Source organism: Neofelis nebulosa, chromosome 2 (genome assembly GCF_028018385.1).
Source record: "Neofelis nebulosa isolate mNeoNeb1 chromosome 2, mNeoNeb1.pri, whole genome shotgun sequence".
Classification (NCBI taxonomy): domain Eukaryota; kingdom Metazoa; phylum Chordata; class Mammalia; order Carnivora; family Felidae; genus Neofelis; species Neofelis nebulosa.
This window is the reverse complement of record NC_080783.1, coordinates 135931210-135957971: the sequence shown is the minus strand read 5'-3', so window position 1 is coordinate 135957971 and position 26762 is coordinate 135931210. Positions and strand designations below refer to the sequence as shown.

The following is a 26762-nucleotide window of genomic DNA, read 5'->3' as shown; positions in this document are numbered from 1 at the left end:
TTAATAATATGTTTATCTTACAGTATTACACTTCCATTTCCTTCTGTCCTATGTGCCATTATTGTCATACATTTCACTTTTTATGTGTTTTAAACCCCATAATACAGTACCTGTTTTTGCTTTGTACCAGAGGTTAGCAAACTTTATCTGAGCAGCAGATGGCAAATATTTTAAGCTTTAAGGGCCATAAGGTCTCTGTCACAACTTCTCCATTCTACTGTAAAAGCACAGAAGCAACCATACACAGTATATAAACAGATGAGTGTAACTGTTTTCCAATAAAACTTCACAAAAATAGATGGTAGTCTGGGCCATAGCTTGCTGATTCCTGCTTTAGATAGTTATCATTTTTTAAAAATAGCTTTATTAAAATATAATTTATAAACCATACAATTTACCCATTTAAGGTATACGAATGAATGGCTCTTAGTATGTTCACAGAGTTGTAAAACCATCAGAACAATCAGTTTTAGAAGATATTTATTACCCTGAAAGGAAGCCTTGCACCTCTAGCCATTGCCCTCTAATTCCCTTATCCCCTGATTTGCCCTAATTCTAGGCAACTGCTAATCTACTTTCTGTCTCTTTGTATTTGCCTACTCTGGCCTTTTCATGTAAATGGAATCATATAGTGTATAATCCTTTGTGACTGGTTTGTTGCACCCAGCATAATGTTTTCAAAGGTTATCCATATTCTACGTGAATTAGTATTCATCTATTTTTATTGCCAACTTAAATTCAGCAGTGTGGGAGAATTCTGATTTTTCTACATCCTCACCAACACTTGTTATTGATCTTTTTGATTTAGCTGTCATAGTGTGGTTATGAAGCTGTTTCTCATTGTTTGACCTGCATTTCCCTGAAAGGTTGTTAATGATGTTGAGTATCTTTTCATGTGCTTTTTGGCCATTTGTGTGTCTTCTTTGGAGAAATGTTTATTCAGATTCTTTGTTTCATTTAAGAAATTGGATTACTTATCTTCTTGAAGAGTTTTGTTTTGTTTTTTAATTTTTTTTTTTTAACGTTTATTTATTTTTGAGACAGAGAGAGACAGAACATGAACAGGGGAGGGGCAGAGAGAGAGGGAGACACAGAATCTGAAACAGGCTCCAGGCTCTGAGCTGTCAGCACAGAGCCCGACGTGGGGCTCGAACTCACAAACCGTGAGATCATGACCTGAGCCGAAGTCGGATGTTTAACCGACCGAGCCACCCAGGTGCCCCTTGAAGAGTTTTTTAAAAACATTTGTTTATTGTTTTTGAAAGGGAGAGCAAGAATCCCAAGCAGGCTCCGTGCTGACAGTGCGGCACTAGATCTCACAGACCACGAGATCATGACCTGAGCTGAAATCAAGAGTTGGTTGCTTAACTGACTGAGCTACCCAAGTGCCTTATCTTTTGGAAGAGTTTTAAGAGTTCTTCGTATAGGGGTGCCTGGCTGGCTCAGTTGGGGGAGTATGTGACTCTTGATCTCCGGGTTGTGAGTTTGAGCCCCAGGTTGGGTATAGAGATTACTTAAAAATAAAATCTGAAAAAAAAAAAAAAAAAAAAAAAGTTCTTCATATATTCTGGATACAAACCCCTTGTCATATGTAGAATTGGTAAATATTTTCTCCCACCTGTGCATTTTCTTTTCACTTTCTTAATAATGTCCTTCGAAGAAAAAAAAGTTTTAAATTCCAGTGATATCCAGTCTATATTTTCTGTTCTCTCATTTATTGCTTGTGATTTTGATGTCTTCTATATATATGAAACTATTGCCTAATCCAAGGTGGTGAATATTTTAGCTTTTATGTTTAGGTCTTTGATCTTTTTTGGGTTAATTTTGTTTTGGGTTAATTTTGGGTAATTTTTATAATGTCAAAAGTCATCTTTTGCCGGTGGATATCCAGTTGTATCAACACATTTGTTGAAAACACTATTCTTTCCACTATTGGAATGTCTTGACATCCTTGTCAAAAGTCAGCTGACCATAAACGTGAGGGTTTATTTCTAGATTCTAAATAGTATTCCGTTGCTCTATTTGTTTATTTTTGTGCCAGCACCATACTATTTGATTACTGTAACTCTATAGTAAAGTTTTGAAATTGGGAAGTATGAGTCTTTCAACTTTAGATTTCATTTTCAATATTTTTTTGGCTATTCTAGGTCCCTTGCTTTTCCATGTAAATTTTAAGATCAGCTTGTCAGTTTCCTCAAAGAAGTCAACTGGGATTTTGATAGGTTTTTTTTTTTTTAATTTTTTTTTTCAACGTTTTTAATTTATTTTTGGGACAGAGAGAGACAGAGCATGAACGGGGGAGGGGCAGAGAGAGAGGGAGACACAGAATGGGAAACAGGCCATCAGCCCAGAGCCTGACGCGGGGCTCGAACTCACAGACCGCGAGATCGTGACCTGGCTGAAGTCGGACGCTCAACCGACTGCGCCACCCAGGCGCCCCGGATTTTGATAGGTTTGAGTTGACTCTGTAGATCAACTAGGGAAATATTGGCATCTTAACAATGTTGTCTTCTGATCCATAAACACAGATATCTTTCCATTTATTTAGGTCTTCTTTAATTTTTTCAACAATATTTTATAGTTATAAATTTAACACCTTTTTTTGTCAAATTTATTCACAAGTATTTTATTTTTTGATGCTATTATAAATGGAAATCTTTTTTATTTTTTTTTACATCACTACTATTAAGAATACAGTTCATTTTTGTATGTTGATCTTGTATCCTGCAACCTTGCCAAATTCATGTATTTTAATAGGTTTTTAGTAGCGTCCTTAAAATTTTGTATATATAAAATCCCATCATCTGCAAATTGTGATAGTTTTACTCCTTCACTTTTTATTTTTTATTTTTTATTTATTTATTTATTATTATTATTATTTTTTTAATTTCTTGCGGAACTGCCCTTGTTAGATCCTCCAGTGCAATGTTAAATAGAAGTAGCAAGATGAGACATCCTTATATCCGATCTTAGGGGAAAGCATTCAGTCCTTGGCCTTTAATGGTGCTCTGGGTTTTTGGTAGATGCCATTTAAGAGTTGAGAAAGTTCTCTCTATTCCAAGTTTGTTGAGTGTTCTTAATATAAAGGGGAGTGTTAAGTTTTGTCAAACTCTTATTACACCTGTTGAGATGACCATGTGGTTTTTGTCTTTTATTCTGTTGATATGATGTGTTAGATTGATTGGTTTTCATATATTAAATCAACCTTGCATTGTTGGTATAAATCTCACTTGGTTGTGGTATGTACTTTTCAAATATATATACTTGGATTCCACTTGCTAGTGTATGTTGAAGATTTTTGTGTTTATATTTGCAAAAGATTAGTCTGTTCCATTTCTTGTGATGTCTTTTGTCTCATTTGGTGTGAGGGTAATATTGCTCTTACACGGTGAATTGGGAAGCATTCCTTCATCATCTGTGTTTTGGGAGAGTTTGTAAGGGATGGTATCTATTGTTCTTTAAATGTCTGGTAGAATTTTCCAGTGAAGCTGCCTGGGTGTGGGCTTTTCTTTGTTGGAAGTTTTACAATTAATTCAATCTGTCTGCTTGTTATATTTGAAATTTTTTTTTTTTTAGCTTTGCAAGACTGTTTCTAGGAATTTGTCTATTTCCTCTATGTTATCTAATTTGCTGGCCTATAATTGGTCATAGTATTTTCTTATGATCCTTTTTATTTCTGTAAAGTCAGTGGTAATTTTTCTTTTTCATTCCTGATTTTAGTAATTTGAATCTTTTACCTTTTTTCTTGGTTAGTCTACTTACAGGTTGTGAATTTTGTTGATATTTTCACAGAACCAGCTTTTGGTTTGTTTATTTTTCTTTTCTTTTTTTCTTTTTTTTTTTTTTTTTCTGTTCTCAATGATCTTTTAAAGATACTAAAAGTGGAAAAATTATCTTTTTTAAAAAAAAATAGGCTTCATGCCCAGTGTGGAGCCCAGTGCAGGATTTGAACTCAGGACCCTGAGATCAAGACCTGAAATGAGATCAAGAGTTGGATGCTTAACCAACTGAGCCACCCAGGCACCCTGAAAAAGTATCTTTTTTATTTACTCACATATTTATCATTTTCAGTGATCTTCATTTCTTTATGCAAATCTGTTTCTGTTATCCTACTTCTGTTTGAAGAACTTCTGATTCTTTTAACTCAGATCTACTGGCAGTGAATTCTGTCAGCTTTGGTTGTCTGGAAAAATCTTTATTTTGCCTTCATTTTTCAATATATTTTGTTAGATACAGAATTTTCGGTTGGCATCTTTTTTCATACTTTAAAGACATTGCTCCATTATTCTGCCTTGAGTAGTTTCTGATGAAAAATATACTAATAATCTTATCTTTGTTTTTCCTTTTACTGTTTTCAAGATTTTCTCTTTTTTCTTTGGTGTTGAGCAGTTTGTGAGGTATGTAGGGTTTTCCCCCTGCTTGGGGTTTATTAAATTTCTTAAATATGTGGTTTGTTTTCAAAAACTCTCCAGCATTTTCTCTTTAAATACTTTTTCTACCCTATTTTTTTCCTCTGTTACTGAGAATCCAAATATTTGTATTTGAGTCTCTTTGATAGATGTGACAGGTTTTGAATGCTCTGTTCTGTGTTTTTTCTTTCCCCCACTCCTTTAATTCTTTGTGTTTTACTTAGATAATTTCTCTTGACATGATTCTTTCTGTCTGTGTCCCATTTGCTCAGAAGCCCATGTATGTTATTATTTCTCTTCAATATTGTGATTTTTAAAAAATGTTTTTGTTATTTCCGTTTGATTCTTTTATAGTTTTATCTACGTGCAAGTCCTCAGTTTGTTCATGAATCTTCAACAGCTTTATACAACATCCTTCAACATAGTAATCATATTTGTTTTAAAGTCCTTATCCTAGTCCAGTCTCTAGGCCTTTTCTGGTTCTGATTCTCTTGACTGCTTTAGCTCTTGACAGTGGTTTTTGTTTGGTTGGTTGGTTGGTTGGTTGGTTTTTGCCCCTTGATCTTATTATGTGTCTTATAAATATTTATTGAGTGCTGGATCTTATGTTTAAAAGATTAACAGCGACCAAGGTTGATAGTATCTATGCCCAGAAATGTGTACCCCTGTTGTTTTGTCAGGCCATTAGTGTGGGGTTTTGAGTCTCTGATCCATAGTTGGCTAGTTGGGTTTTGTGTTTTTTGTTATTGCTAGTTAGTTTCAACAAGCTACCAACTTCAAATTTTTTTAGTGGCTTCTACCACCTTGTGTTTAGTGTAGGGTCTGAGGCCCTGGAGGGTTTTCTCAGTGTTCTTGCTCTACTCTCAGCTTTCAACAAGTCACGCTCACCTGTTCCATAGGGGAGTCTCTGTGCTCTTGCTCAGCTCTCAGTGGTAGATTGCTATTGTTTTGTACTCTAGTCAAGGCTTTGGTTGTGGGGAGAGAGAATTTGGTCCTCCTGCTGGAGCTGTAATTTTAGGCAGTCCGTTGTCACCTGAGTGCCAGAGTGGTTATTATTAACATTCCTGCCCCTTCTCCCACCTCTCTCCGCAGCCTTGTATCAAGAGAAGGAATGATTGTCTTGCTCCTCTTCCAACAACAGCAGACCTTTGCTTTGTATCAGTGTAAGATCTTGGGCCCAAGCTGGCTTCAGACTTGCCCCTGACAGTGATGGCTGGTTTTTTTTTCTCTCTTTCAGTGGTCGCTGACCTTTGTCAGCGATCAGAGAGTGGGCAGATTCCTGCTGCTCATCCAGTAGCAGCTAGCTTTGTTTCTAGAAACCCCTCTTTCAGTAGAAGCTTGGTTTTTTTTTTCTTGGGCAGGGGGTGTGAAGTTTCCTTCTGAGATGTTTAAAACTTATCCTCAATGTCTGTCTGTATATCATATTTCAAGGTTGTCTGTTTAGAAGATTAGTTCCTGATGAGCAGAAGGATATTTAGAGAATGTATAGAAGGATGCCTACTATTTGGTTACTATTATAATATGCCAAATGTCTGTTCTTTTACAGCTTAGGCTTGATTTCCGACTCTTTTCACATGTTTTTCGATAGCACTGCCATTTTGGCTGGATTGGCAGCATCTGTTATTTCAAAATGGAGAGATAATGATGCTTTCTCTTATGGGTAAGACCTTTTAAAAACTTTTTTATCGAAGTATAAGAAATACAGAAAATAAATCTTAAGCACAATGAATTTTCACAAATTGAACACATTTGTATAACTTGAACTCTTGAATCCCCCCTCATGCCTCCTTCTCGTTCCTTCCCATGTCGCTCCCCAAGAGTAACAAGCACTTCCCTAACTTGGTGGATTAGTTTTAACCTGTTTTTGAACAGTATGTAATTGCAATCTACAGTATATATATATATATTTTTTGTTTTTGCATCGAAGTTCTTTTGCTTAGAGATAGGACATCTTGGTTTTACCAGAAAATTTTAAGTGAAATTTTTTGCTAGATAGGGGACTTCCTCAACTCTTAACCTAATTTTTTTAAGAAGAAGAAAAAATATTTCAGTTTATGAAAATGGTCATGTTTCTTTTTTAAAGAGATATTTTGCCATTAATTTATTTAAAATCATTATTTTCTAATCTGATTTTATATTACCCTCTTCAGTTCTGCTTTTATGAAAAATACTTCTTTTCATACTATTGCTGAATTTGGATAACTAATCAAATATTTGGAGAGTGTTTTTATGTTGAAGAGACTGTATTGGCACATCTGGTCTCACTTCCAAGCCCTGTACCCTTAGAGGCAGGGTTTGCCTTTTGTCCATCTCTGATTGGGGGAAACAATGGAGTTTCTGATGTTCGAGTGATCTGCCTGGGTGTTTTCTTTTTTGAGTTCATAGAGTATTTTGCAGTGTAATTATATTTACATGTAACCAGTACTCAGAGGTAGTACCCTTTTTCTCTGTCTCCCCATCCACTTTCTCTTTCCTTCCTGCTCGCCCCTTGCCTCTTACTTGTTGACACTTGTCTAGCTCCCTTGTGAGTGCTCTCTCACATTCTCTCCTTTCTTCACTCTTTCCTACTTTTTTTCTCTTTCACTCTCATCCCCATCCTCATGCTCACTGTCATCTCTCCGGAACTCCCTAACCTCCTCTCTTGTACTTTCCAGTTCCTTGTGCCTGTGCTCATGGTCTTTGTCTATCCCTCAGCCTTCCACCCTCTCCTTCCTCTCTTTCTCCTGCGCATCTTTGTTCTCTCCCTCTACCCTTGACTGCTGTATCTCTCAGGTCTTCCTTATTCCCTTCTCCCTCTCTCTCAACCTCTTCCGCCCTAAGTCTTTCTTCTCTCCCTTTCCCAGTCTCTTTCCTTCTCTCCCTGATCCTCCTCCTGGAAGGCTCTCTTTCCTTTGCAGCGTCTCTCATTCTCTCCTGCCTGCTCATGTCCACTCTCTTAGCGCACTGCCTCTTACTCCCCTTGTTCTTTTACTCTTCTTCCCTCACTGCTTTCCTCTTTCTTTCCACCTTTTGCTTTTGTTCTTGAACAAGCAAGCACACACTGTCTTTCTTGTACATGCTCTTGTTCTCTTCAGAGGGCCCACTGTGAGTCTAATCCTTTGCCTCTTACAAAGATGAATAAGATATGTCTTCTGCCTTGTAGGAACTTGTGGTCAGATGGGGAAATGGTTCAGTAAAAATACCATAATGACTGTACATTGTGACAAGTGCCAAAAGAGAGATATATGAAATTCTGACAAAACTTGCTGATTTGGGGTATAACCGAAGTGATGTAATTATTTGTAAGGTTATAAAAATGAGGCAAAACCACTAATTATACTGTTTTGATAGACTAGAGCAAGAGATCTGTATATAAATAAATCCAAACAGTTCAGAAAAGAACATTTTCCATGGCATTATGCAATCAAAAGATTCTTAAGTGTATTTTGAATCATTAAAGAAAAATTGTATGTAAAGTTCTAATTTTGTGTTGGAAAATTAGTAATTCATATATATCGTATATCAAAAATCTGATTAGAGTATCTTACTGAACAAGTTTTTGGGATAAAGAATAGGTGACTATAAAAGTTCTCAGTTCTTACACGTTAGGATATCTGTTGTTTTCTACTTAGGTTGTGTAGTCTCCACTGTAAGATGGTTTGTAAGATGGTTTTTAGGCATAACTTTGATACCTTCAGTACCATAGCGGCTTTAACTGTGCAACTTCAACTCATTTATATGAGGGAGTAATATTCTTGCCATCTTTTTATCTCTTATTCTTTTTCTTGTTTGCCTTTTTCTTTTGAGAAGGAAAAAATTAGGGAATAAAATCTGATGCAACATTTGAACCTATTAATAATTGCTATAGTAGTAAGCAGTAAAATATAGGTACCAGTACATCAAAATGACACTGGATAGACTAAGCCTAGGGATGAATCTCCAAAACCCTGATTCAGTATGATCGCAATAGCAGACTGACCACAATAGAAGATTAGGAGGAATCTGAGAGGCAGAAGACTTTTCAGTATTTCTCTATAGAAAAGTCATTTTTGTATCTGGTCACACTATTTTTGAAATAGCGATGCCAGTATAAAAATAATATATGTCTGATGGGTAGATACGTATGTACATGCCTTCACACATATGTATATGTACGTGTATCCTTTTTTGCCTCGGCTAAAGAATCCAGATGCCATCATACTTAATTAGGCAATAGCACGTTCGTGAATTATATGTTTTAATTCCAAGACTCACTCTGTTGAAGTAAACAGTTATTTGTAAAGTCAAGTATGTCTGGTTTTCACAAAATTTTCACTTGATTCCTGCAAGCAAGGTTAGCAAATATATTAAGCCTGATTAAATCACTTGAGTCCAACAGCGGATCAGAATTTATTAAGCACATACTAAGCTAGGCACTAGAGACAAAAAGATGCCTGAAAAACATTTCTACCTCTGATCTTGAAATCCAGTGGAACTCAAGGACAAAAGGCTTTCAATCAAGCATTAGCTTTGGGAATAGAAGAGTGGGTTAAAAGAAAGTGCTTTTTTTATTTTGAGGTTAGTAACCCTGCTGATAGATTAGGTAAATTCCTAAGTGTTTACTATGGAAGCAGGCTGAATTTAATGAATGTTTTCTCCTGAAAAATAAAAAGGCATATGCTTTGACAAATACGTAAATCTAATTCATTCATATGTATTAGAAGGTAGAAATCTGCATTCTTTCTGAATGTAGAAATACAAGCTATGTTGGAATGTACTGAAAGAGCAAACTTCAACATAACTGCAATGAGTACATGTTTTTAATGTTTAATTATTTTTGTGAGAGAGACAGAGCATGAGCTGGGGAGGGGCAGAGGAAGAGGGAGACACAGAATCAATCCTAAGCAGGCTCCAGGCTCTGAGCTGTCAAGACAGAGCCCGATGTGGGGCTCGAACTCAAAACTGTGAGATCATGGCCTGAGCCAAAGTCAGACACTCAACTGACTGAGCCACCCAGGTGCCCCTGAAACGAGTACATTTTAAATAGTTTGTTCTCTTTAAAAATGTTTTTTACAGTAAAGCTTGTATAATCTAGAAGTTGACAAAGCTAGGAAAAGCAGAATTTTTGATGTTCCTATTATATTATTTAAGGACCATAGTGATTAACTGCTCTCAGCACCCTTTGAATCCCTTTGAACCTTAACAGAAAAATAGAATCTTTCCCTGATGCTTCATGCAGGTAGTAAGCAGAAAGCTTCAGAAGTCCATAGAGAAAAAGGCAGGCATTTAAAAAATAGTTTAATTAAAATTATGTGAAGCCAGGATTGATTCTAAAAATAGGCGATTGAAAAGTTTTTGTTAAATGTATTAATCTTAGAAAAGAGTGATTAGGAATGTAAATCTTAAGTTGGCTCTAGGATGATTTGTTTTCCTTCAGATCAAAGTTCCATTTTCCAAAGATTTCAAAACTGAAAGTTATAAAACAAAAAGTATAAGGAGTTTTTAGAAAAGAAGCAAATAAGTTATTGAACCCCTCTTTCAGAAAAGTCCTTTGCTCCTACTTTTTATTTCTTAGATCCTTCCTTCTTTGCCTCCTTGTCCAGTCCAATTTTTCCTTCTCCAGGGGCAACTTGAAATTTATGTTTCTGTGCAGGGTCTTTCTAAACGTACTTACTCGAAGAAGGTCTTTTGATTGGCTTGTAGAGATGGATGTGGTTTATGGCATTTTGATATTATACATAATTCATAATAATTAAAGTCATTTCCTCATTTCTACAGTATATATAGAATAAAGCATACTATACTGTAAATACTAGGACTTTGCTGGCTGCTTTTAACCATATAATATGGTTTAGAATCTCTGAATGTATATAAATGTATGATTTGATTTTTAAGAAATAATAATTCATTTGTTTACTTTGCTCTTCTTTAGGTATGTTAGAGCGGAAGTTCTGGCTGGCTTTGTCAATGGCCTGTTTTTGATCTTCACTGCTTTTTTTATTTTCTCAGAAGGAGTTGAGGTATTGTAGATAATGATTAGAGTCAGTAAATTACATTTCTGCAATGAAAATGTTTATGAACTAACGATACATGTATAAAGCTGTCTTCACACTGTTATTAAGTATTATTGAGGACAGTCTTAGATTAGGTAAAATATGTAAGAGGAGCTTACAAAATAGTGGAAAAATTAAATATATGTGAAACTACTTGAAATTGAAAACCATTAAATGATAGTGCTTTATAAGCTATGAATGAATTATAGACGCTGTGAAAAGTAAAGGCACGGTCTGGGTAGTGAGGTCAGCTGGGAAGAGTTCTTAAACAAATCCGAGAATTTTGTCAGTGAACTTGTAATATTTGGCATATTAAAGAAATATAAAGAGAAAATTGAAAGATCAGTGAACCTGAAATGAATGGCAGTATTTTATGATACCAAAAAGGGATGGTTTTTAGACCAAATAGTCATGCTTTTAAATATTGGTGTGTATTTAAAAATAGTAATTACTACCTTGTCTGCAGTATGTGAGTGCTATTTTTTTTTTCTAGAAACTGTTTTGGTATATATTTATAGAGTACTTTTAATTCTGAAAATAAAAATTTTTAAAGATTGCTTTTTGTTTTTACCAGTTGATCACTCAAAAATTATATCAATGCTGTTTGTTTGTATTATGTGTTTTCTAGAGAGCATTAGCCCCTCCAGATGTACACCATGAGAGACTGCTTCTTGTTTCAATTCTTGGGTTTGTGGTAAACCTAATAGGAATATTTGTTTTCAAGCATGGAGGTCATGGACATTCTCATGGCTCTGGTATGATGGTTAGAACTTTCTTCATTTTCTCTTTTCATCATAATTATCACTTTTGAAAATTGATACATTTTAAAGTTAAAGTCTATGTTGGTTTTTTTTTAAGTTTATTTATTTTGACAGAGAGAGAGAGAGAGAGAGAGAGAGAGAGAGCAAGCATGAGTGGAGGAGGGGCAGAGAGAGAGGGGGAGAGAAGAGAATCCTAGGCAGGCTCCGCCTTGTCAATGCAGAACCCGATGTGGGGCTCTATTTCACGAACCGTGAGATCATGACCTGAGCCAAAATCAAGAGTCTGATGCTTAACCGACTAAGCCACCCAGGAACCCCTATGTTGATTTTTAACAACAGAAATAATATGTTAATAGACACTTATTAATGTCTTGAACCATCACTCCCACTTTTCCATGTGTCTCCATCTTAGTGCCATCTCAGAGTTACACATAATCAAGTTTGGTTATGGAAGCTTCCACACCTCTGTAGCTGTGGACACCATTTATATAAAACCAACAAATAAACATTAGAAACAATAAAACCAATCTAGTTACTAAAAATTACAGTACATGTGGCTATGAAATTTATTATACAATCTGTCTTTGAGATTCTTCTATTTGGTATGTATCAGTTGGCCTTCTCTTGGTGACACATAAAACTCCATGGTGTGGGATACCATGGCTTATTTAACTGGTCTTCTGTATGTAGACTGTAAGTCATTTCCATATGAAACGTATCCTTGTGAACATATGCAGTTGTTTTTCCAGAGTTTTGCTGTCCCATATAGTAGCCATTAGTCACATGTGGCTATTTAAATTTAAATTATGGTTAATTAAATTTAATAAAATTAAAAATTCAGTTCTTCAGTTACACTAGTAACATTTTAAGTGCTCAGTAGCCACATAGGGCTACCATATTGGACAGCAGATACAGAACATTTCCATTGTCACAGAAAGTTCTTTGAATTGCACTGTGCTGGACTATAAGTAGAGTTGCTGGAACACAGGAAATACAGTTTTTAGTTTCAGTAGACAATAGCAAATTGCCCTCAAAATTACTATCATTCACATTTATCCCAGCAATGAATGTCAGTACTAATTTCCTTCCACTCATATCAAAACTTATTATTACGATTGGAGCTCCTGGATGGCTCAGTCTGTTAAGTATCCTACTCTTGATTTCAGCTCAAGTCATGATCTCATGGTCAGGAGATCGAGCCCCACATCAGGCTCTATGCTGATAGCACAGAGTCTGCTTGGGATTCTCTCCTTCTCTGTCTGCCGCTCCCCGGCTTGTGCTTGTGCACATTCTCTTTCAAAACAAATAAATAAACTTAAAAGAAAATTAAAAAAAACACAAAACTTATTATTATGGGTTTAAGACTGTTTTGCTAATAGTTTGATAAAAATGATATCTCATTTTATTTGTTATTTCTTGTTTAGTAGTGAGGTTGAAAATCTTTCTGTATGGTTTTAGGACATTCAAGTTTATCCTCTTGAACTGTCTATTTATTTCTGCTTGTTTTTCTATCCTCTTCTTGTTAATCCATGTTTAATAATTTTTATATATTTTGTATACTAATCATTTGTTTTATATGTTGCAAACATCTTTTCCCAATCTATGGCTTATCTTTAAACTTTTATGTAGGTGTTCTTAATTTTGATATAGTCTTAGTTTTTCTGTCTTACATTTTTTTCTGGTATGTTTTCTACTTTGAGAAATTTCCATTTTCTGAGTCGTAAACATGTCTCATATTTTAATACCATTAAAATTTAGGGGTTTTTTCCCAATCCATTTTGTTCCTTCATCTATATGTAATTTGTTTTTGTGGTAGGGTGAGTTAGGACTTTTTATTTCCAGTGTGAATAAGCAGGTTTTCCAAGCACCAATTATTAACCTGCCTTTTACCCCATTGATGTAAAACAACACTTTTAGCCTATATTAAGTTACCTTTTAAAATTGTTTGGGCCTGTCTTGCCCATTTGGTTTTTTCATCAGCTTGTCAAGTTGTATGAAAAATCTTTTTGGGATTTTGATTGGGAATGCATAAAAATTTTTTTATGTCTTTTACTAAATTATCTTAGCTATTTTAATAAAGATCTTTGTATTTTTTGATGAGTTTATTTTTAAGTAGTTGAATGTTTTTATTACTATTAAGAATAGAAATTATTATTCCTCTTGTCTTATTGTATAGCCAGGACCCCTAGCACAGTGTTGATTAGATATACTTAAAGTTTGTATCCTTGTGTCAACATGGATAGTCACCTGAGTAACTTAAAAAAAAAAAAAAACAAAAACCTTAATGCCCGGGTTTAATCACAGTACATTTTTATCAGAATCTCCAGAGGAAAATGTAAACATCAGCATATTTTAATATGCATTCTTCATTGATTTAATGAAGAATGCTACTAAAGTTTTATCATTTGGTCTGATGTTTATGGTCTATTTCTGATGAAACTGTCTTATCAAGTTATTACTTTTTATTCCTGCATCTATTGAAGTAATCATTTTTTCTTCCTTAGTTAATTTAAAATTTGTAATTACATTGATAGATTTCTCATAAGGAACCATCCTTAAATTTTGTGTCTATATTTTGGTCTACATTTGGGTGTGTGATTCATTTTCAGTCAATTTTTGTGTATCATGTGAGGTATGGGTCCAATATCATTTTCTTATATATAGATATCTGGTTGTCTCAGCACCATGTTAAAAAGATTATTTTCCCCCCATCGAATTGTGTTGGCACACTTGTCAACAATCAGTTGACTATAAATGTGAGAGTATTCTGGACTCTCAGTTCTTTTTCATTGATCTATATGTCTATCCTTATGCCAGTACCCTACTGTCTTGTTTAATGTATATTTGAGGTAGGTTTTGAAATTGGAACATGTGAGTTATCCAGCTTTTTTCTTTTTTTAAGATTATTTTACTTATTTTGGATCCCCTCTTGCGTTTCCATATAAATTTTAAGATCAGCTTGTCGATTTCTGCAAAAAAAAAAAAAAGACGGTTGGGATTTTTATAGAAATTGTATTGAATCTGTAGATGAATTTGAGGAGTATTGTCATCTTAATAATGGTAAGTCTTCTGGTCCATGAACATGGGATGCCTTCACATTTATTTATAGCTTCTTTAATTTCTTTCAACATGTTTTATAGTTATTAGCGTACATGTTTCACACTTAACTTTACAGTTAGGCTTTCTTTTTTTGTTGTAGGTAGTATAAGTGTGATTGTTTTCTTAATTTCATTTTTATATTGTTATTTACTGATGTATAAGGATACAGTTCATTTTTGTATACTGATCTTGTGTCTTGCCACATTGCTGAAATTGTTCCGTATTCTAATAGGTTTTTAGTGGATTCTGTAGAATTTTTTAGTGTCCTGTCATCTGTAAATAGAGATAGTTTGCTTCTTCCTTTCCATATGAATGCCTTTAAAAAAATTTTTTTTTCTCTTGCTTAATTGCCCTGGTAGATCATTCGGTACAATGTTAAATAGAAGTGGTAAGAGAGTACATTCTTGTCTTTTTCCTGATTTTAGGATGAAAGCATTCAATCTTTCTTCATTAAATACGCTGTTAGCTGTGTTTGCTGTGAGGAAGTTTATTTCTATTCCTAGTTTACTAGGTGTTTTTATCATGAAAGGGTACTGTGCTTTGTCACAACTTCTTCACTTTTTGAGATGATAGTTGGTTTTTATCCTTTATCCTTTTAATATGGCATATTACATTGCTTGATTTTTGGGTATTAAACCACCTTTGCATTCTTAGGATAAATCTCATTGGCCATGATTTATCTTTTTTATGTATTGCTTTATTTGGTTTGCTAGTATTTTGTTAAAGACACTGTGTCTATATTCTTAAGGAATTTTTAGTCTAGTTTGCAGGGTATCAGGGTAATGCTGCTCTTATGTAATGAGTTGGGAAATGTTCTCTTTTCTATTTATTTTTATTTTAGAGAGAGAAAGAGCACGAGCAGGGAAGAGGGGCAGAGGGAAGGAGGGAGGGAGGGAGGGAGAGAGAGAATCTTAAGCAGGCTCCACACTGCATGGAGCCTGATGCAGGGCTGTGTCACACCACCCTGGGATCATGACCTGACCCAAAATCAAGAGTTAAATGCTCAACCGACTGAGCCACCCAGGTGCCCCTCTTCTATTTACTTATTTATTTTTAAGGGAATTGGTGGGGAAGAGTATGGAATGTTTGGCAGAATTCATAAGTGGCAGAATTCAAAAGCCTGGGCTTTTCTTTTTCAGGTTTTAAATTCTTATTTTATTTTATTTATTTATTTTTTGCTTACTATAGGTTTGTTCACATTTTTATTTCTTCTTGAGTCAGTTTCAGTAGTGTGTACATTTCTAGGAATGTTCATTTGTGCATTTGTTGTCCATTTCATCCAAATTATCTTCTTTATTTACTTGTTTATAGTATGTTTTTTTAAAAAAAATATTTTATTTCCATAAGGTCAGCAGTGAAGACCTTTCTTTACCAGTTTTAGTAATTTGTGCCTTCTGTCATTTTTTTTTTTTCTTGATTAGTTCAGTTAAAGGTTTATCAATTTTGTTGATTTTTTTTTTTTTTTTTTAAAGAGTGCCCTTTTGGTTTTATTGATTTTTTTTCCCATTTTTCTCTCTATATTAAATTTTATTTCTGCTTTAATACTTTTATGTCCTTAGCTTTGCCTTTATTTTTTTTTTTTTAATTTCTTAAGATGGAAAATGAGATTATTAATTTGAGGGTTTTTTGGTTTTTTTTGTTTTTGTTTTTTGTTTTTTTGTTGTTTTTAGCATAGCCAATTTTTTTTCTAAGCATTGCTGAAATATGATCCGTAAGTTTGGCAGGTCATGTTTTCATTTTTGTTCATCTCAAAGTATTTTTCTTTTTTTTTCTTTTTTTTTTTTAATGTTTATTTTTGAGAGAGAGAAACTGAACATGAGCAGGGGAAGTGCAAAGAGTAAGGGAGACACAGACTCTGAAACAGGCTCCAGGCTCCAAGCTGTCAGCACAGAGCCCGATGTGGGGCTCAAATTCACCAACTGTGAGATCATGACCTGAGCCAAAGTCAGATGCTCAACAGGCTGAGCCACCCGGGAACCCCTCAAAGTATTTTTCAGTTTCCTTTTTGATTTCTTCTGTGACTCATTAGCTATTTAAGAGTGTTACTTTTGATTTTCTTTTGTCATTGATATCTAATTTAATTCCATTGTGATCAGATGACACACTTTATATGATTTCAGGGTTTTTTTCAATTTATTAAGTCTTGTTTTATCACCTAGCATTTGGTCTCTGTGGACAGTGTTCCATGTGCACTTGAGGAGAATATGTATTCTGCTGTTCTTCAGATGTTAGGTGTAATTTGTTTATAGTTGTTTAACCTTCTGGGTTTTTTTTTTTTTTTTCAACGTTTTTTATTTATTTTTGGGACAGAGAGAGACAGAGCATGAACGGGGGAGGGGCAGAGAGAGAGGGAGACACAGAATCGGAAACAGGCTCCAGGCTCCGAGCCATCAGCCCAGAGCCTGACGCGGGGCTCGAACTCACGGACCGCGAGATCGTGACCTGGCTGAAGTCGGACGCTTAACCGACTGCGCCACCCAGGCGCCCCTACTTCTTGGTTTTTTGTTACTTGTTTTCTTGTTACTCTCTTATTTTTTAAATGGATACTTTCTAATGTACTTTTTAATTCTGTTGTTTCTTTTACTGTATAGTTTTGAATATTTTCTTAATTGTTCCCCTGAGGATTACAAGTAGTATCTTAATTTAAAATGATTTAGTTCAGATTAATAGTAATTTAGTAATACACAAAACCTTTGCTCCAATACACCTCCACGTTCGCCTGCCTTCCTTGTACTATTATTGTCACACAAATTACGTATTTTTATGTTGTAAGCCCATCAGTACGGTTTTATAATTATTACTTTATGCAGTTGTCTCTTAAAACCTACAGTAGAAATGAGTCACCAATTTAAAAATACATTCATCTTCTTTTATAATTGCCTTTACCAATGCTCTTTATTTCTCTATGTGTATTTGAATTACTGTTTAGTGTTCTTTTATCTCATTGGCAGGTAGTGTTTTTGTTGATGTGGCAATGTCTTATATGTCCTTTATTTTTAAAGGAGAGAGGTGAATTTAGATATCTTAGTTGAGTCTTTTTCTAACATTCTGATTTTGTCGTCCCACTGGCTTTTGACTTCCATGGTTTTTGTGGAGAAGTCCCCAGTTAATCTTATGCAGGTTTCTTTATACATGGTAAGTTTTTTTATCCTGGTCTCCAACTTTCAGTGTCTCTTTGGCATTCATCAATTTGACTATGGTGGTTCTAGATATGGTTCCATTTGAGTTTATTCTTTGGATATTCTTTGGATTTTCCTAAGTTTTTTGAATGTGTGGTTAATAGTTTTCATCAATTTTTTTTTCTGTCTCCTACTTTCTTTTCTTTTTTTGAGATTCTTTTTATGCTTAATTTGGTACACTTGATGTTTCCACACATCAAGGTCTCTAAGGCTGTTTATTTTTCTTCATTTTCTTTTTTTCTGCTCTGTTGGAAAACCAGAGTGGAAAACCTCTGTTGATCCATGTTCAGGTTTGCATTATTGTAGCTCAACTCTGTTGTTGAGCACTTCTAGTAAATATTTTATTTCAGTTATTGTATTTTTTCACTCCAGAGTTTTTGTTTGGTTCTTTTTTATAATTTCTCGTCATTGATATTTTCTATTTGGTGAGTCATCATTGTTACACTTTCGGTCTTTAGATATGGATTTCTTTATTTCTTTGAACATATTTATAATGGCTGGTTTAAAGTCTTTGTCTATTAAGCCCAAAATATGGGTCCCCTTGAGGAACATATTCTGTTGGTTGCATTTTTTCATGTGTGTGTGGCATACTTTCCTCTTTCTTTGCATGTCTTATAATTTTTATTGTTGTTGAAAACTGGACATTTTGTATTATAATGACTCTGGTATCATTACTTCAACCTCTCCCTTCAAAGTTTGTTGTTACTGATACTGTTGGTTTCTCTTGTTGCATGACTTTCTTGGACTAATGGCTTTCCTGCAGCGTGTGGCTGTTAAATTTTTAGAGCTGACCTCTGAGTCTAATAGTCACCACATTGAGGATAGAGATTTTTCTAAAGAATTGCAAGTTTGTACAAAATACTGACTGTGCTCTGGAGATGGTGCTTTCATAGAGCTCTGGAAGAAATCCGATCTCTCCATTGTCTACAGTGCTGCTGGCTTTTTTTGGCTGCTTTCAGCTGAGCTAGGGCAGGAGGTGAAATGGGAGTAGCCCCAAGTAAAAACAGTAGAAACTCTCTAGTCCTACTGAGGTTTGGTAGTTTCTTCTTGGATGGGTGCTTTTTAGTTCATTTTGTGGTTTTGGTTAGTTGCTAGAGTTCTGATGTTGATTTTTAGATGTGTCCCTTGTATTCTTAATGTTTTAGAGAGAGAACTAATTTGCCAGTATCCTCTCTCCACCATTTTGGGAGTTGATCTCCCCATTATTCGTGATTTTCCATATAATGCGATGCTGGATTTGGTTTACTGGTATTTAAGATTTTTGTGAATATTAGTGTTATTTTTGAATTGGGTAACATCCAGTGTTCTTATGTGCTTTGCAATAGCTTGGATAAGACATTTCTTTGATGGTTTAGTAGTTTTAGGTCTGCTATGGAGAGAGGATTCTGCATTATTTTGTTTTTTTTCTAAGGATTCTACTTGCTATAATGTAGTTTTACTGATCCTTTTTTTTTTTATTATTAAAAAAAATTTTTTTAATGTTTACTTATTTTTGAGAGAGAGAGAGACAGAGCCCGAGCAGGGGAGGGGCAAAGCAAGAGGGAAACACAGAATCTGAAGCAGGCTCCAGGCTCTGAGCTGTCAGCACAGAGCCTGACTCAGGGCTGGAACCCACGAACTGTGAGATCATGACCTGAGCCAAAGTCGGACGTTTAACTGAGCCACTCAGGTGCTCCTACTGATCCTTTGAACAAATACAGCAGCTTCTCTGCCTCAAATGACCATATGCATACATTTTGTCTTATCTTTGTGAGTATATGTAGTGGTACTTTGCAAAGTTTTAGCCAAGATTTTTGTCTGTGCTCTTCACCACTTTATCCCCAGTGCCTAGAACAGTGCCTATAACATAGTGTGTTCCTCTTGTATGAATGAATAACATTATCTGTAATCTCTTTAAATATTTCTGTGTACTCCTCACTTACTTTCATCATCAATAAAGTCTACCACTTGCCTCTGTACTTTTATTTCCTTCCTGTACTCCATGGTAGGAGGAACTCAGTATTGTTTTAACACTGTAACACTTCTTGCAAGTAAATGTTTATTTAATTAAATCTCTTTTTAGAGCTAGTTCTTTTCACTAATATCAGTGTTATTATAATCATTTATGTAGTATATGTTTATATACCTTTTGTTCTAACTACTTTTTAGGCCATGGACACAGTCATTCCCTTTTTAATGGTATTCTGGATCAGGCACATGGCCATGGAGATCATTGCCATAGTCATGATTTGAAACATGGTGCTTCACATAGCCATGATCATGCTCATGGACATGGACACTTTCATTCTCATGGTGAGTACAGCCAGAAGATTTTCAAATGGATAGCCTTCCAAATACACAGAGATTTTGTGTAGATTACTCTTTTCATTGAAATAGTCTCTTGAAAGGGTCTTATAATCAACTTCCTTTCTAATGAATCGGACTAAATGGTTCACAGGGCTAGTTCATTTTTAGTATATGATGAAACTAACTCAATATAATGCAGTGTATATAGCTTTTTTTTCAGTGAATATATTGTACTATGTGCCACTATTTTAAATGAGTGTCAGTGAATCAGAAACAATTGTTTTTTAGCAAATGAAAATCATTTTTAAAAAATATCATAAAGCCTTTTGTGCTATATGTGGGCTTATAAGGGTTTTCAATTTTTTTTCATTTTCATTGCAGAATTTTTGATTTGCCTCCTTGTTCTCTTAGAAATCTTGTGTGCTAACATATAGCATTGGGTATTAAGTTATAAGGTATTTATCAACTTAATTTTTATTTTTAAATTATATTTTAAATAATTTATCTGTGAAATTTCAGAGTATAGATTAATATAAGCTGCTCTGATAACAAGTTATATGCTTAAGTATTATCTGTACTTGCCACATAGCATCCTCAAGCTTTTGATTTGATAATTTAAAAAGTTCTTAGAGATTGAATATTAAGTCCCTAATTTTTCAGTCTCTAAAATTTGCTATATTTTTGTACTATTACACTGGTATGTTTTATTTAGTATTTATTTATTTATTTGTATTTTAATTCCAGTATACTTAACATACAATGTTAAATTATTTTCAGGTGTACAATAAATACAGTGATTTAACAATTCCATATATTACTCAGTGCTCATCAAGATAAATGAACTCTTAATCCCCTTTATCTATTTTACCCATCCTCCACCCCCACCTCCTCTCTGATAACATCAGTTTGTTCTCTAGTTAGAGTTTAGTCTGCTTTTTGGTGTGTCTCTTTTTTTTTTTTTTTTTAATTGGGTTATTTGTTTTGTTTCTTAAATTCCACATATGAGTGAAATCCTATGTTATTTGTCTTTCTCTGACTGACTTACTTTTACTTAGCATTATGCTTTCTAGATCCATCCATGTTGCAAATGCCAAGTTTTCAGTCCTTTTTATGGCTGAATAATATTCCATTGTATGTATATATACTACATCTTCTTTATGTATTCACCTATCAATGGACACTTGGGATCCTTCCATAATTTGTTGTAAATAATGCTGCAGTAAACATACAGATACATACATCCTTTCGAATTAGTGGTTTGGTTTTTTTTTTTTTTTTGGATAAATACTCAGTAGTGCAATTATTGGATCACATGGTAGTTCTGTTTTTGAATTTTGAGGAACCTTCATTCTGTTTTCCACAGTGGCTGCACCAGTTTGCATTCCCAACAACAATTCACCAAGGTTCCTATTTCTCCACATCCTTGCCAACACTTGTTGTTTCTTATGTTTTGTTTTGTTTTTTTAAATTTTTAAAAATGTTTTTTTATTTATCTTTGAGAGAGAGAGAGATAGTGTGCAAGCAGGGGAGGGGCAGAGAGAGAGGGAGACACAGAATCCGAAGCAGGCTCCAGGCTCTGAGCTATCAGCACAGGGCCTGACGCGGGGCTCGAACCCACGAGCTGTGAGACCATGACCTGAGCCAAAGTCAGATGCTCAACTGACTGAGCCACCCAGGCACCCCTCTTATGTTCTTAATTTTACACTGGTATGTTTTAAAACCTTGCTTTCCCAAGATTTTGCTTACATGCATCCTGTAATAATTTTGAAACATTGTGTATTCCTCACACAGTAAGATGATTCCTAAAAAATTACTTGTTTAAACAATGGCAAGGAATATGATTTCAGGTATCTTATTGATAATATTTAGAATGAAACTTCTGTATTACTCTGAAATATATTCATTGGACTCTAAATAACTTAGTGATTTGAGACCCACTCTCACTCATGCAAAAACAGGTAAATAGTTATAAATTTTATAACAGCCTGTTTCTCCTTGGAGTTTTATTTTCATTCCAGAATTTGATACTAATGGATTATATTTGTGTGATTAATTGACCTCGTATTATAGTTCTTGGCAGTAAAATGTGTATAAATTAAAATTTTTTATGTACTAGAAACATAAGACTTAGCATTTAAGCATTTATTTTGGATGGAGTTACTGTGGTTATTACTAAAAGTCAATCAAAATAATTGTATTTTAAAAATTTTGATAATACATAATCATAAAAAGCAATATTTTTCTTGAAATACATATATTAATGAGATGATTTGAGCTCCTTGTTTCTCAATTAGTATATGGATAAATGACATCAGCATAAAACACGTTTGGGCAATAGTTCTGTTCCTATTTTCTAGCTTTATAATGTAAGTACTAAGAAACTTTAAATAGAAGAAATTCTGTTTGTAGCAGTCAGTCTATTCTTTGGACACTTAAGAATTACATTCCAGGGTTGCCTGGGTGGCTCAGTCGGTTAAGTGTCTGACTTCAGCTCAGGTTGTGATCTCATGTTTGTGGATTTGAGCCCCGCATCAGGCTCTGTGCTGATAGTTCAGAGCCTGGAGCCTGCTTCGGATTCTGTGTCTCCCTCTCTCTCTGTCCTCCCCTGCTCGCACTGTCTCTATCTCTCAATAAACAAACATTAAAATTTTTTTTTTTTAATAATTACATTCCAAAAATTACACAATGATCTATTATCAAAAATTATTTTTGATGATCTATAAATTGGCAGTTTCATTAGCTAATCCCTACATTTTATTAAAAAGTAAAGAATTGGAAATCACGTTGCTTACAAAAGGATTTGCTAGGTAGTATCTACAGTTATTACTTTTCTGATATTAACACCAATATTTGCAATTCACCACTTGTTTGTTGCTCTAGAATTTTTTTTATTTATGCCTTTGGCAATGCACTGTAGTAAGATTCTAAATAGGTGAAAGGTAGCTTTTTTTTTTTTTTTTTTTTTTTTTTTTTTTTTTTTTTTGCCAAGGGGAGAACGTAAGTGGCAAAGAAGAATTTATAGGACATCATGGCACATGGATATCATAGTAACTAGTAAAAGGAAATGCTAGGCTTCAAATACAAGGAAATCTGACCAAAATCTTCTCTTGACTATTATTTCTGCCTTCATATCCTCAGGATATGAAGGTACTAGGGCCATGATTCCATTTTGCCTGTGAGAGACATTGTAGTCTCACTGGGAAATACTGTGAGCCTCATATTTTTTGGAATGCTTACTGTCAGTAAAGTTAGCTGGTTTTTAACTTGCTTGCTTTAACTACTCATGTCTCAGTGACTCAAGCAGTAAAAGTTTATATCTTGCTCTTGGGTTGATGGGGTAAAGGAGGATGGATACTGTTTCTCATTCAGTCTAGAGATCCAGGTTCCTTTCATTTCTGGGATTCTTGACCTTTGGAATCCTCCCATGGATTCTCTGCATCTACCTGGAGATAAACTACATAGAAGATCATGTGGGACATTCTTTTTTGGAGGCAGGGGACATTCTTACAAGCCTGGAAATGGTTTACCTCTCATATTTCTTTGTTTAATACTCAGTCACATACATCACATAACTCAATGGAACCTGGGAAATGTAGTTTAGTTGTTTACCAAAGAAGTGGGTGATAAACAACTACCCAGTCTCTACCACAGATAACAAATTTTATGTCCAGAAGTACTGTCAGATTTTATATAGATGGGAGTTAATTGTTTTACATAGCCATTATATTAGTATAGTATTATATACCCTTCCAAATAATTATGTCAAAAATTACTGTCCTTATCTAGACCTACTACCTATAGACAAATCCCTTGCCTTGATTAGGGAGCTGGAGTTTTGGAATAGTCAACACTTTTGACTGTCAGCATGATTTTTTAAGGTGGCTGCATCTTTCTGCCATCATAGCAGTGCCATATCCAGACAGAAATCATTGTGCAGCTTTAGGCTTTTATGCCTTTTCTGAAGCATTGTTACAGTCTCTATCAAAGCTGTAGTAAGGATATGTCAGCTCTTAGGTACTATGGGCCAAGAACCATGACCCCAGACAAGCTTTCTGTTAGACATGATCAGAAGGCTTATCAGTCCTCCTTATGATCTCAATATTGCTGATTGTTTACCTACATTTTCTGCTTTAGTATCATCAGAGTATCTAAGTATAGAAATTACAGTATTTTTAAATTTTTTTCATCATAAAGTCTTAATGAAAAAGTATTTTTATCTCTTCTCTGTGAAAAGCTTGCCACATCCATTTAGAAGCTGTTAGAAAACTATCGTTTGCCACAGTCCAGTTATCCTGGATGCTGTCCTGGCTTCATTACTTCGACTTCTTGTAACTTCAAGCAGTAGATTTGTTTTGTCTGAGTTTTCCAGTTGTAATATTAGTGTAGCAAGCTGTAGTATAAGGTATGTTACGAGTAGTAGACGACTTTCACAATGTTTTTAATTTACTGTCTTTTACTAGATTGCTTAATATAATAATGACCTAAATACTGTGTATTTTTAAAATGCCCATGTCTATCTCCATTCAGTTACTACATTAAATTAAAAAAAATAATTTTGTAGGTCTGATGTGGCTGTATAGTCATGCATCCTTCATGATATACTTGAATGAAAAGTTCTCTGAATTGCAAAAGTTGAATCAGGAATTGAAGATATATTTTAAAATAATTTAACTTAACTCTCTACAGATGGTCCCTCTTTAAAAGAAACAACAGGACCCAGCAGACAGATTTTACAAGGTATGACAAGCAATTTGTATATTTCTGTTTTATGAAATGGGTTTCATTGTGTTGATCTATCTGGAAATTTCCTTTAAGAAAAGTCTATAATGTAATATTTGTGTCTAAAATATTAGCTTTTCTTCTGATTTTTAAAATATATACTATTAGGTATATTAGCAGATATTCTTTTAACTGTTACTTTTGCCTATTTTCTTAGATTTAATAAGAAGATTAAAATATTTAGTACTGTAGGGGCACCTGGGTGGCTCAGTTGGTTGGGTGACCGACTTCAGCTCAGGTCATGATCTCGCAGTTTGTGACTTTAAGCCCTGTGTCGGGCTCTGTGCTGACAGCTTGGATCCTGGAGCCTGCTTTGGATTCTACCTCTCTCTACTCCTCCCCTGCTCACGCTCTGTGTCTCTCCGTCTCTCAATAATAAATAACGTTAAAAAAAATTTTTTTTTAATATTTAGTGGTTAACTATAAATTATACCCATGCCAATGGCTATAGTAACACCATAGTAATATATTTGCCTTCATAGGATGATTAAATATTTTTTCCAAATTCAGTATTCAGTATGTATTTACGTTGTGGAAAAATTTAGAGGAAAAAATGTAATGCATCTAAACCCTTAGAATGTATAACACTAAGAATGAACCCTAATGTAGTTGGACTTTGAATGATAATGACATGTCAGTGTAGTTTCATCAGTTGTAACAAATGTACTTACTACTCTGCTGGGGAATTTTGACAATTTGGAATGTTATGCCCAATACAGGGGTGTATGGGAAATCTGTACCTTCCATTCAGTTTTGCTATGAATGTGAAACTGCTCTAAAAACTTAACTCTGTTATATTAAAATATGCATGTAATGCACAGTGAGACCTTTGTCATATTCATGGGCATCAAATGATGATACCTTACAAAATTTTACAAGGCAGAGAAAATCAATTTTGTCTATGAACTATGATAGTTTGTTTTTGAGATGTGAGCCAATCTTTGGCTCTGAGTTTCCATTTAGACTTCATTGTCAAAGTTTCCAAATTCCCAGCTCCCCACCTTCCTGCTTTTAGTAACTTTTGACTTCAATCTGACTTTCTCAATAGCTCGTGATCCAATCTCTACTGCACCTATTTTTCTTCACTATTTCTTGATAGAGCTCTTGCTTTTTATTTTTTCACTGCGAATATGCTCCTTCATACTGAGGAGTTTATTTCAGGAGGCTTAAATGTGTCTTCTAGTCACTAGTTTTCCATTTGCAAAATATATAGAATTGGTTTAGAACAGCATTTGCTGAAATAGCTTGTAATCATGCATATGTAATGCATCTATATCCAATGCTATAAATTAGCCTTGATAATATGAGTTTATTTTTAGTTTTGGAAATCATCACAAGTTGAGGGAAGGGAGGTTAGCTTTGCCTTCCTAATTATCTTTTATACAAGCTGTTAGGAAAATTACTTTATATTTTCTGAGTATCCATCAATTTCCAATGGCTGCCACAGCCCAGTAGATAGCTGAAGGATAGAGATAACTGGCATTAAAAGTTTCCGTGTGGCTACTCACACATGAAAACTGACATAACCAAGTTTTTTGGTTATTTGCAGCTTCTTCAGTATGAACTCTGGCTTTCTATATTCTTGGACAGTTAACATTTCAGTATCCTACCAGGTCTTCTAAGGCTTTCAACTTTTATATAAGTTAAACATACTAGTTTAGATTTCTCTCTTTAGTGATTATTCTTCTTGAAACAGTCACTACAAAGAAGGGCTTAGGAAATTCATGACACTTCCTAATAAAGTCAGTTTTGTGGCGCCTGGATGGCTCAGTCAGTTGGGTGTCCCACTTCGGCTCAGGTTATGATCTCACAGCTCGTGAGTTCGAGCCCCGCATTGGGCTCTCTGCTGATAGCACAGAGCCTGGATCCTGCTTCAGATTCTGTGTCTCCCTCTTTCTCCCCCACTCACACTCTGTCTTTCTCTCTGTCTCAAAAATAAGTAAACATTAAAAAAAAAGCCAGTTTTTAGGTCAGAACATAAGATGTAGTCAGGGACTTTTTAGTGGAAGAGAAATCAAGAACAAATGATACTTTTTTTTTTCCTTTTAGTATTTAGAGTCATTTTTACATCTGATCCTACTAAGACACTAATTAAAGAATATAAAGGCTTGACATCACATGTCACGTAAGAGTTTTGAAGCTTAGGTACCTTCAATCTACTTTGATGGACACTTTTCTCCATTTTTTTTTTTAACCTAATGTGGGCTCGACACTTATTAAATTCTTTGCTATTTGAAA

At 34.6% G+C, this 26762-nt stretch overlaps 1 protein-coding gene across 3 annotated transcripts in view; it reads left to right on the top strand.

The window, feature by feature from the left end:
- The window catches only part of SLC30A7 (solute carrier family 30 member 7), an 86638-nt gene that overhangs the window by 8319 nt on the left and 51557 nt on the right, over window positions 1–26762 (top strand). For all 3 annotated transcript variants that reach the window (XM_058716389.1, XM_058716391.1, XM_058716392.1), the window contains exons 3-7: window positions 5956–6069; window positions 10300–10387; window positions 11049–11175; window positions 19608–19751; window positions 24432–24482. In XM_058716389.1, the coding sequence (XP_058572372.1) occupies window positions 5956–6069; window positions 10300–10387; window positions 11049–11175; window positions 19608–19751; window positions 24432–24482 (524 nt within the window). The remainder of the gene's footprint in view (window positions 1–5955; window positions 6070–10299; window positions 10388–11048; window positions 11176–19607; window positions 19752–24431; window positions 24483–26762) is intronic.